This window comes from Arvicanthis niloticus, chromosome 1 (assembly GCF_011762505.2).
Source record: "Arvicanthis niloticus isolate mArvNil1 chromosome 1, mArvNil1.pat.X, whole genome shotgun sequence".
Taxonomy (NCBI): Eukaryota; Metazoa; Chordata; class Mammalia; order Rodentia; family Muridae; genus Arvicanthis; species Arvicanthis niloticus.
The window spans coordinates 137,544,140-137,556,477 of NC_047658.1; the positions used below are offsets into that span (position 1 = coordinate 137,544,140).

The window sequence follows — 12,338 nt, forward strand, 5'->3', positions numbered from 1 at the left end:
ACCTTATACTTTAGAACAGCCTCCTGCTCATTACAGCTAACAAGCATGCTCTGGAGCCCAGAGAGGCTGAGTGGACACCATGGTTACTAAGTAAATGATGTTTTTCTTTGGACCCACTCTAAAACACTCCAGCTGTGCATCCAGCTGCTGGAAGTGCACTACACATGAAGGTGTTCTTGATATTTGAAGACTCTAATAGGAAGAACAACAAGTTTTGGGCCATCTTGCTTCCAACAATCCCTAAGTCAGAACCCTACAACTCACACTCCGATGGGCCCCATGCCAGGACCACCTCCTCCATGGGGAATGCAGAAGGTCTTGTGAAGATTTAGGTGAGAGACGTCAGACCCAAAGTCTCCAGGACGGCAGATTCCCACCTACCCAGAGGGAAAGAGTGAAAGTCAACACCACAGCACAGGGAAGAGCAGCTGTGCTGTTTGTCTCCCCAGGAAAGGCAAGCAGCACAGCCACATCCATAAAGCCCACAGAAAAGGCTTCCTAGGGGCAGGTGAGATGGCTCAGTGGGTAAAGGCATTTGATGCCAAGTTTTACTGAGTTTGATCCCCAGGACCTACATGATGGGAAAAGAGAACTGACTCCTGCAAGCTCTCCCTTTACCTCCATATGCACGTGAGCGCGCACACACACACACACACACACACACACACGCACACACACAAAATATCATTTAAATATCAACCATAAAAAAGCGTTCCTAAAAGGTTCTGTATAGTCAACCTGGCATCCCACAGTCAAAGTGACTGTGGTTCTATGGAAACAGAAACTGACCATTTAGTCCTATTCAGATTTAAAAACACACACTGAGACAGTCCATAGCTAAACGTCTACCTTAGGAGAGAGGAGAGAGGAAGCGCCATTAACCCTGAGTTACAATATGTTCACTCTACTGAATAGGCAACTTTTACAATATCAGCATCACCTTGTCTGGCAAATTCAAGGCTGGGCATTTATTATGTGCACCTAGACTCTAGGCCCTAGGATTCTGAGCTGAGGAAGAGTGAGGCTGCCAGTTTTCCTGAGACAATCCAGATACCCAGCTGCAATATTCAACTGGTAATCCTGCCACATTGACTGTGGGAAGATACATTTGCTTTAGGCTGCTCAAGCAGAATGCAATCCCTAGACTATACTTAAGAACAGAATCAAACTAAATCGGGAAAGAGTTAAGAGGCAGAAGTTCACATCACCCAGACGGGCAGTCACTCCTGCAACCCAGGACGGCAGGACTGAATCTCTTGGGGTCCTGGTGAAGTTACAACTCCAGGTAAAGTGGTTTGTGCATCTATGGGAGTTCAGCATCTACCAGTGCCTGCCCAGAACTTGGTTCTAAACTCTATCATCTAGGGAGAGCTTGCCCGATAGTGTCTCCTGACAATATAAGCTGCTTTGTTTCGACCTAAAATTAACCTTTAAAATCAATCAATAAATAAATCTATATCTATTTCTCAATGGGCACTAAGCATCTGCACCTGGGCATTCATGTTTGCCCCGTCGAGGTAGACCTGTCCTCCATGTTGGTGAATCAGGGCGCACACATCACTGATATTCTCTTCAAACACACCATTGGTAGATGGATACGTGATCATGATGGCGGCCAGGTTCTCCTTGTGTTGATCCACCTGTGGAGGGAGGGAAATTACGAGAGGAAGTGATCTGATCCTTTCTCAGCCAAGACTTTGCTTTTTTCATTTTATAGGATGAGGGAAGGTGAAATCTTGGTGTTTGAAATCTTTACGACATCTCAGTCTACAACTGTGGTGTTGCACAACCTTCATAAAACACCCAAAAGCAGCAGCAAAGACCCCTCAGGATAGAGCCACCAGGCTTTGGGTATGGCCCAGCTGATAGGGGCGTGTTTAGCTTGCAGAGCCCTAGGCTAAATCCCTGTACCAAATAAGAGCAGTACACTCCTATAACCATAGCAGTGGAAAAGTGGGGGTAACCTTGGGTACACTGTAACCATGGGTTACATGAGACTGTGTCTCAACAAAATTAAGCCAAAAACAAGAGGCTGCTCAGAAGATTTTTGGACAGTTTGGGTCCAGTTCTGTAAAATGGTTCGGCCAAGCTACCTCAAAAAATTATCCCAGAATATGTGGAGGGTTGGGGAAGGTGTCTCTGTTCATGGCTAATCTTTCTGCTCATTTTTTTTTGGGGGGGGGGGTGGTGGGGTACATGTTCCTACCTCCCTTCCCACAAATGCTTGATAAGTGTTATGGTTTTCATAAAAATCTCGCTCATTTTTCTTGTTTTGTTTTGGAGACAGGGTTGTTTTGTTTGTTTGGCCGGTTGGTTTGGTTTGGGATTTTTTTTGTTTTTCCGAGACAGCGTTTCATTGTGTATCCCTGGCTGTCCTGGAACTCACTCTGTGGAGCAGACTAGCCTGGAAATCAGAGTAGCCTGCCTCTGCCTCCTGAATGCTGGGAATGTGTCGTCACCACCAGGCTGTAGCTCAGACTGACTCCCAGCTTTCTGTGTAGCCAAGGATAGCTTTGAACTTCTGACTCTCCTTCGAATTGTTGGTGTTACAAGTAAGTGTTGCCACTGTGTCTAGTTCTCATTCCCCTCTGACCCAAGAAAGCGACCGTATATAATAGGGTAACTCTACTTGGTTTTCTTGGCAAGCAAGAGAGAGCAGGGGTAATGAGGGAAGAAAAACAAGTCATACTCCATATATTCTATATCGGACAAGCTTAGTAACTGCTAGTGACCCAGAATATTTCCAGGAAAAGAAAAAAGGTAATCGGAATTAGAGGCGGGAAAAGATGAACAGGGGATGAACAGGGCCATGCATTTTCAGCGTTCTTTCGAGGGCTTTTGCATAGGTTCTTGGTACCCATGCTAAATAATCCTGACAGAATCACGCTGCTATTCCACCCATTTCCCTTCTACTTAAGATGCAGCTTCCAGTCCACTGGTGGAAAACAGATACAGTTGCTAAGCAACCTCTTCCTGGAGGCTGAGCGACTGGGAGTGGGGGTTGGTGTTGGAGGAAACAAGAGAATGAGAACGTTGCCTGGAATCCAGTGCGGCATGGCTGGGGGAGGGGGGGGGGGACTTACAAAATCCGCATGTGTGCGTTAATTCTCAGTGCAACTGTGACTGTCTGATGTGAACGGAAAAATATGAGGGCTGACAGGGAAGCAGCAGTGCAGAGTCTTCATACCATGATATGACAATAAATACTTCATTTGTTATATTCCAAGGGGAAGAAGCAGAACTGACCGGTCGGTGAAAAGACCCTTCTCCCTGTGAGGCAGGGAGGGGGAGAGCAGACATGGCCAGTTTTAATTGGGGACCAAAAATACAATTGCCTTTTATTTTCCTCTTTCCCTTAATGATTGTTAGGGGTTTTTTTGTTGTTGTTTTTTGTTTTTTAGTTTTGTACCCTTTCCCTACAGACTCATTTAAAGAAGAAATCATTGTCTTTCATTACATACATGAGAAGACAAAGTTGATACCATCCATCTAGTTCACACCCCTCTATCCCCACCTCAGTCCTCCCCAACCGTGACATCACCATCATCTGCCCCTTCCCAGCCCAGAGCGCTCTAATCTGTGAAGGGGAGGGCGAGTACCATGGCCTTGAGGTGAGCCACGTCGATGTTCCCGTATCTGTCCACCTCCACAGGCTGGATCTTCATGCCTGCCATGTAAGCGCTTGCTGGATTCGTTCCATGTGCTGACTTAGGAATGAGACACACCTTGCACGCACAAGGAAAGGAAGCAGAAAAGGAGAAAGAAAGAAAGAAAAAAAATCACCAGGATATTTCAAATGAGAGAAAAGTCTCCTAACATGCCTGTCTATGACACACATTAGGCACCACATGTTTTTACTAAAACTGACCGCTGGTGCCTTGGAATCTGCTGTCATTAGGGTTGTTACTGCAAAAAACAATGTCCTGAAGGGGAATTTCCATTTGAATCCCCAAATTCTTTACTAAAGACATCAGAATGCCTTCTCCTAACCCAGAGCACTAAAGCCAGGCCTGTGCCTTTTCTCATCTTAGACACAGCATATGGAAAGTACCTTCTAACAACATGATCTCTAGGACACGAATCCCACCGCTTCTGTGCTGCTCTCGGCTGAACCAGGAGAGATGACAATGACAGACATACCCCAGGGCCTCCATAGGCCAACACAACTGTGCCAACACTTACTGGGTCCTCACTCTGCTTTGAATGATTAGTGTGAGGATCAAAACTTCTGCAAGGAGAATGACCAACGCCTGCCCTGTGCTCCCGTGACTTGTTCGCTGATAACACTAGCACTCGGAGATACAATGCCTGGTCTCCACAATGCAGTAGGTGACTGACAAAATGGGATATGGCTTCATTGGAAAAAAAAATCAAGGGACAGTGTCTCAAGACCACAGATGACACTGTAACCAAAAGACCTGCTGGATTTGGTTTTGGATTTCAGTGCTGGGATGAACCCAGGTCCTTGCTCATGTCTGGTGAGTCCTCTTCACTGAGCTACATCCCCAATTCCTTTATTGGATTTTTTTTTTTTTTTTTTTTTTACTGGAGTGGAGGAGGGGGATAGCTACAAAGCATTGAATCCAGGTCCTCATGTATGTCAGGAAAGCCAATTCCCACCATTGAGCAGCAGCCCCACAAAGGATTTTGTTGAGTATGGTAGGGGCAGGGCTGTAAGCCCGGGTTCTCACTGATTCCTCCACATCAGAAAACTTGCAATTTGCAGGTCTTAGGGAAAAACACCACAAGAGAGGACAGGATAGAAGTTTCCTGATAAAACTCAAACAACCTCCTACCCTGAAGAAAAGAAAAGAAAAAAAAAAAAGAATCACAGAACCAGTATGGTATCTCCTCTGGGGAGGGGTTATAAAAATGGGCTTCCAGAGGAAAAATGGAGCTTCTAAATGTTTCCTTCAAAACAGTGGATTACTGAAGAAAAGCATGACCTAGAAGCTTCATCTGTAGCAGATAGAAACAGATGCAGAGACCCACAGCCAAACATCAGGCAGAGCTGAGGAATAGTGCAGAAGAGTGGGGGGGATAGGATTAACCAAGCCAGAGGGCGCCAGAGTCACCACAAGAAGACCCTCAGAGTCAACTAACCCATGCCCATGGGGGCATGCAGGGTCTGGACTTAGGCCCAATACACGTGTATAACATATGTGTAGCCAGGTCTTCAGGTGGGTTCCCTAACAACTGGGGCAGAGACTGTCTCTGACTCTATTGCCTGTCATTGGATCTCTGTGCCCTAGCTGGTCGGGCCTCAGTGGATGAGGATGTGCTTAGTCCTACTTCGACTTGATGTGCCAGGGAACAGTGGTACCCAAGGGGGGCTTCCCCTTCTCTGAAGAAAAGGGGTGGGATTAATGGGGGGAAGGATTTTTAAGGGAGGAGGAACAGGTTGAGGGGCTCGACTGGGATGTAAAGTGAATAAATGAGAAAAAAAAAAAAAAAAACGTGTGTGCAAACACACACAGGCCCACATACAAACACAGATATACTCAAACATACACACATAAACACACTCACACATAATGGAGGACAAGGCTGGATGGTTCAGCAGTTAATAATATGTATACTCTCAAAGACAGCTGGAGTTTGTTCCCTTCCTGGCTCCAGGGATCTGATATCTCAACTCTCTGGGCACCTGCATTTGCCCATGGACACATAAACACCATCCCATTCAGAACTTTAAGCAAAGGGCAAATAGACTTATTTGACAGTCTCAACTGTCTAAGCCCTTTTTAAATGACTGTGTATTCTCAATTTTCCTTAATCTTTTTTTCTTGCTTAAATACTTGTTTTATGTAGTCAAATCTATCTATCTATCTATCTATCTGTCTGTCTGTCTGTCTGTCTGTCTGCCTGCCTGTCTGTCTGTCTGTCTGTCTATCTATCAGGACCAAGGCTGGAAGCATTATCTTTTCTCAGAAGTTTATTCTACCTCATAGGATGAAAGCAACCCTTTAGGACAGACTATTGATAATGAACAGGAAAGGAGACGATCAAAAACATGAATACAAACTATTCTTAATGGGTCAAAATTAAGAATGTATACCAAAGAGGTTGTCAAAACCAAAATAAGAGCTGAAAATGCCAGGCATGCCTTGTTCAGCTGAGTAACAGTCTCCCCGGTGTTTCCTGTCCAAGGCCTTGGTGCATGGGTGTCAGCTTCTACAGCAAAGGAGACCAAACACCTACAGGTGAGAGGATTAGTCTGGATTTGGATTTTCAGCTGTTCCTACATGGACTCCCAGGTGTCCATCACAGGGATCTGGCTACAGAGGGAACTGCAATGGGCAAAGCAAGAATTCTGTGGGATGATAGAAGAGGGCCTGCACCCGGGAGGAAGAGGAGAGGCAGCCTGTCCTCCCTAGCTCCACCAGAGGAAGGCATCCGCCAGCACAGTGAAGACAGTTTTCTGCTTCTGCCCTCTAGCTGTAAGATGGTCCCTGAGTGCTGTCATGAGACACTAATCATTTGTTAATGCAGCCATGCAAAATCAATCCCACCTTGGAACAGTGGAGACAGGCACTGTAGACACTCTTGTGTCTCGAGAGATTGGACAACTTTAAGCTACTTTCACCCTAAAGTTAATTTCCCCTCACTTTAAAATCACAGTGTTTTGCTGGACACAGAAGTACCAGGACTGATGTACTGGATTCTCTCAGTTCATCCAACTATGGTACTTATATCCTTTAGGGTGATGCCCTAATCTAACTTCCGGAAGCCTGTGTAGAAGCACAGATTTCATCCTGAAAGAATTGTTAATTGTATGACAGATGAAAACTTACGTATTTTCCAGGGATTAAAACCCAACAAAAGCTATGACTGCCTCAGGCATTCAGGGAAAAAAATAGCTCTCAAAACTTAATTAAAAAAAAGTGTAGATGTGTTGATTTGAGAGCCCAGTGTTCCATCTTTCTATAGGAAACTCAGCCTCTCGTCAGAACACTTGAGTTGAAATTTGACCAGCAAAGTGAAAGGCGGATTATAAAGTGCTCTGTGCCTGGCACATGGTAATTGTTAAATGTTTGTTAAATAATTCACATTTTTTTTTAAAATTAAACTGATGAATCATAAACTTGGACCTTCTATTTCAGGAACCTCTGAAACTTACTCAAAGCAATTGTGAAGTCACATCCAAAAACAGCTTGAAGGCAGAGAACCATCAAGAACCTGGGCGGTTGGTTCTGTAGCACGTAACTTCTCTAACTTCTTTTCAAATGAGAGAGGTATGTTTGACTCAGCTCCATTAGGGCTCATTGTGTGGGAGCAGCTGCCTTAGATATCACTAATGTGGAAAATCTTCCCTGGCTATTTGAATAATAAGTCATTCTCTTCTCTAAAAATGGGCTAAAATTAAAGCTGTTTGTCTAGAAGGCAGCCGATGTTTCCAGACTGGCGGGCTCTGTCCATGTTTCTGAGCTCAGCAGCTAGGAGGGCTTCCCTGTTTCTTTTCTACTGCCCAGAAAGAAGTGCAGAATCCTGCATTTCCATATGGAATGGCCTCTCACCCCTTGTGATAGCAGTATGCACAGTGGTGCCAGGGAATGGGGAGTTCGGGAGGAGTACTGGGAGGGAGAGGGAGTGAGAGCCACCAACAGCCAATCACTGAGGATCATGTTCACCCAATCTCTCATCTGGAGTACCTTGGTCCCCAACTCCTATATGAAAGCAACTACGTCCTGGTGTCAGACTGAGGAGACAGGTAAATACTGAAGGTTGGAAAAAAAACAGAGAGTGGAAAAAAACTGAGTTCTGGCTGGCCTATTATCAATGCTTAGTCCTGGGCCTGCCACAGACTGATGTGGTTCTGATGCAGTGGTTCTCAACCTGTGTATTGTGAGTCCTTTAGCAACCCTCTATGTCCACAAATATTTACATTATGATTTACAACATTGCAAAATTTCAGTTACCAAGTAGCAACATAAATAATTTTATGGTTGGGGTCACCACAACCTGAGGAATTGTATTACAGGGTCATAGCTTTAGGAGGGTTGAGATCCATTGGTTTGATGGCTTCTCTGGCAATCAATGGCTGTGCAGTGTGAATGGTCTCACAGCAAGACCTGCCCCTTCTCCAGGTTCTCAACTGAACAAACTGTGGAGAGGCAAGGTCAAGGAGCTTCAAGGCTTACATGCATTTGAGAGACTCATGAGTTGGGTTGTGTAGTGTTCCTTCACTGCACATCTTAGCTCCATAGTTCCCTTTCTGATTCTGTGAGTCTCAAGAACATGCACAGATCTAAACTACCCTTTCCTCAGAAAGCTAAGAGATAAAGGTCACAAGAAACCACGTGAATAAGCCCACATTGGCATTCCTGTCTACTGAATCGTCAGGTCTCTAGCAGCCACACTCTCCCAGGTTTCAGTAATTTCTGAGTTCATTAATGGCACATTTCAAAGATTGTTAAAAATCAATGCAAATGACAGCTATGGTGGAGCACATTTGTGAACCTAGCACTTAGGGTATTGAGGCAAAACAACTGCAGGTTCAAGGCCAGCCTGAACTATGGACTGAGACCCTACCTCAACTAACATACAAACATATCCAAACATCAACACAAGTGGGGCGTATGCTCAGAAAGACAATTTCAGCACCTGGGAGGAGGCAGGAGGTTGAGTAAGGAGCCCAAAGCATTCTTAGCTGAACAGAGAGTATGTGGCCAGCCTGGGCTACATGTCTGTAATAACAGTATAATGGAAAACAAACAAAACCTGTTGATGATGTAGCTCAGGTACACAGTATTGCCCAAGTATAGAAAAGGCCTGTGTTCCCTCTCCAACACCACAAAGAAGGAGGAGGAGGAAGAAGAGGAAAAGGAGAAAGAACAATTATTATTCTATTCCCAGTAGGAAGTCACACTTTTAGAATCAGATGGATAGGCTACAGAGGGAGACAACATTCCTTACTCATGTACTTTTCAAGGAAGATGTGAAAGTTTTAAAATTCTTCATTGCAAAACTCAGACTAGCCAGAAAAAAAAAAAAATCAGTTTCAATAAGCTCAGAAAGGACGAGCCCAGGCTACCACTCACTGACATTACCCACTTAGGTAAGAACCTTCTGGAACTCTCCTGGAACAGTCAGGGCCTCTTTGTCCTGCTCCTGATACCTTCCCTATAATCTCTCTAAGAATTCCAGCTCCACAGCTCAGTAGGAGAGGCTTTGGATAGATCACAGCATGTCTTTCTGGGACAGTAGTGGTGACCAGTAGCACCAGCTGGTCCCCATAGAAGTCACTTTCGCAAACATGACTCCCATGTCCAAGTAGAGCATGTAGCAGAAATACATCTGCTCGCCACCCTCACAGTTGCTTAGTGCTAGGAACAATCCCATGGAGGAACATATTTATTCAGTGGTATCTTCTGAGGGTACATACGGCTCAGACTATGCTTAGGCTCAAAATTGCTACAGTCCTAGGCCCAAGAGCTGGGGCCAAGCCAATGAGGATGACGGCAATGTCAACCATCAGGCTCCTGCCTCCCTCTCCCTAGAGAGCACTTTCATGGCCCACTGACTGACTCCATATGCAGGGTTTGCACAATAGCCTTTTATCTCTGAATGTTTTCCCTAAACAATGATTATGTGGTATATCTTGGAGGCAAGGATCATGATGGTTTCCCTATCCACTTCCAAAAAGATTGGAAAGGTGGATCCCATAGAACAAGAGACCCTGAGATCTGAACCTGCAACCTACCCCAGGGATCAAGCACCACCTGCCCATGCTCACCGTTCTGTGTTTCTCTCCTTTCTGGTCTAAGTACGCTCTGATGGTGGCCAGTCCAGCATACTCTCCCTGTGCTCCGCTGCAGGGACAAGAAGAGAAGAGTCAGGGTTGTGGTCTCCAGGCTTTCCCATCAGGATTCACCAGACACTAACCAAACATTAAGCAGCCAAGGTCCAAGTTCCTATGATGCAGCATCTTTACAGGAACAAAAACTAACAGTCTGGTACTAACCAAAGGTGGGCCATGCTTATCTGATGAGGACCATCAAATCAACCTGGTTTTACTCAGGGGAATTTGACTGGTTTAAAAAAAAAAAAAAAAAAGATTGTGAGAATATAAGAAACCCATTATCTAGCTTTTGGGGGGGGGAATTTGAAATTACATGAAGATATAAGGATAAGTTCGTGATGAGTCTCATTCCTAAACATATCCTGCACTCAACAAACACCTTTATGCTGAACCAGGCAATTATGAAATAAACACCAGGCTCATGTTTTATCAGCTCAAACCAATGAGTATATTTCAAAGGAAAGAAATGGTACGATGGGCCAGCGAGTTAAAGAGGAGCTTGCTGCCAACCCTGATGTCATGAGTTTGGTCCCCAGGGTCCACATGAAGGAAGGAAAGAAAATCAACTCCCATGGGTTGTCTTTCGGCCACACAAACAAGGTACTGTTTGGACCAAAAAGAGCCAGTAATCCAATAGGAGAGCACTATGGGAAAGGTTGGAAATGCTGACTAGTTTTTGCCTTAGATGCTCTTCATATCAGCTTTTCATTTTCCTAAATACTGCAAATATGTTTGAATGCCATGGGAAGCTTACTTTGGAGAAATCATTACATAAGGTGATTGGTGCCACCTGTTGGTGGAAAAGGATTATGAAAAAATGCTTATCTGTATAAACCAGCTGGAGACTGACAGAAAAGTACCTGCTATGGAGGGGAACTTACAGCAGTGGCCTTAACATCTATTTGAAATGAAAGGCTGAAGGTGCAGAGCTGCAGGAGGTGAGGCTAACGGATAGTGGGCCTCAGAACCACTGCTGCTGGGTGAGCAGTGGTGTGAACTGGCTCGCCATCACTCAGAGGAAGGAGCGGCTATGCATTTCACTGCTCACCTCAGGATAAGGGGAAACAAATGGGTGATTTCATCTAAAACTAGTACTTACTCTTCAAAGAATCCCCATGAAATCCAATATGCTTTCAGACAAAACCAGAATGACCAGTCAGAACCAATAAGCTGGTGAGGGGCTGAGTGTATGGACACTGGTGAAGAAGCTCAGCTAGATAATATGAACTGAGAAAAAAAACTAAATAAAAACCAACATTGTATGCCGAGACAGGGAGGTAGCTCATACAGCCAAAGTTTCCTTTCCTTGGACTACAGCAAACATTTAAGAGTAAAGCTCAAAGACTTATGAGAATCTTCTTGCCAGGAATCATGGGTGAACAGCTTGAGTGTCTGCCCCAAACTCAGCTTGGTTTTATCTAGGTTTGTGCATTTAATCCTAGGTTTGTGCCTAAAAAACATAATGTCTAATTTCCAGACACCAGAGAATTGCGTCAAATGAGGAATGCTTTGAAATATTTGGAGACAGGTCTCACCTTATCTTTATTAGAAATATTTCCACGTTTTGCGTGCCCACGCCCACGAGAGCACGTGCGCGCACACACGCACACACGCACACACGCACACACGCACACACGCACACACGCACACACGCACACACGCACACACGCACACACGCACACACGCACACACGCACACACACACACACACACAGCAACATAGAACACTCTTAAGCATCAGCTGTCCTCCAGACCTCCCACTGAGGACATGTTGCCCAGGCTGAGACTGGTTTTGAACTCCTGATTCCCCTACCTCTAACTCCCAATGCTGGGATCATGGGATTGCACCACCATGTCCAACTCCGGATTTTGTATTTGTACAAGTCAAAAGGTCTTATGGGTTGAGAAGTAACTGCTGTGGTAAACTGCACACTTCAAATGCTTGAGGCCCTCAGTCAAACCCCAAAATGACAATAAGACAGGCATGGTATCCCACAGCTTTAATCCCAGAACTCAGGAGGCAGAGGCAGGTAGAGCTTTGTGAGTTAGAGCTCAGCCCGATCTACATATTGAGCCTCCAGGACAGCCAGGACTACATAGTGAGTAATTGTCTCAGTTAGTTAGTTAATTAATTAACTCTTTAATTAATTAATTAATTCAAAATAGTCCCTAAAGAAAAGATTATATTATGGACTATAACAGTTAAAGAGCTGAAGGTAGTTTGGTGACTCAGGCCCTATAATAATCTTAGCATCAGGGAGACTGAGTTGGGAGAATTGCTGTGAATTTGAGGCCAGCATAAGCTTCAGAGTAAGATCTTGTCTTGATTTAAAAACAAAGACAAACAAAGAAACAGATTGTGAGGGTTCTGCCTCCTATCTCTACGTGGGGCCCTAGGCTGCTGCTACCACTTCCTCAAGCATGCTCAACAGGTACTCAAACTCCCTGAGCCACCTCCCCTGCCCACTTGAACTACCATTTGTCAAAAGCAACTGTCTTAGGGTCACTATTGCTGTAATGAAACTCTATGACTGAAA

At 44.8% G+C, this 12,338-nt stretch overlaps 1 protein-coding gene across 1 annotated transcript in view; it reads right to left on the reverse strand.

The window, feature by feature from the left end:
* Gldc (glycine decarboxylase) overlaps positions 1-12,338 on the reverse strand; it is a 76,686-nt gene that overhangs the window by 15,621 nt on the left and 48,727 nt on the right. Inside the window, exons 16-19 of the mRNA XM_034517612.2 lie at positions 9,737-9,812; positions 3,600-3,725; positions 1,491-1,640; positions 265-377 (exon numbers count right to left, since the gene is read on the reverse strand). Of these exons, the coding sequence (XP_034373503.1) occupies positions 265-377; positions 1,491-1,640; positions 3,600-3,725; positions 9,737-9,812 (465 nt within the window). The remainder of the gene's footprint in view (positions 1-264; positions 378-1,490; positions 1,641-3,599; positions 3,726-9,736; positions 9,813-12,338) is intronic.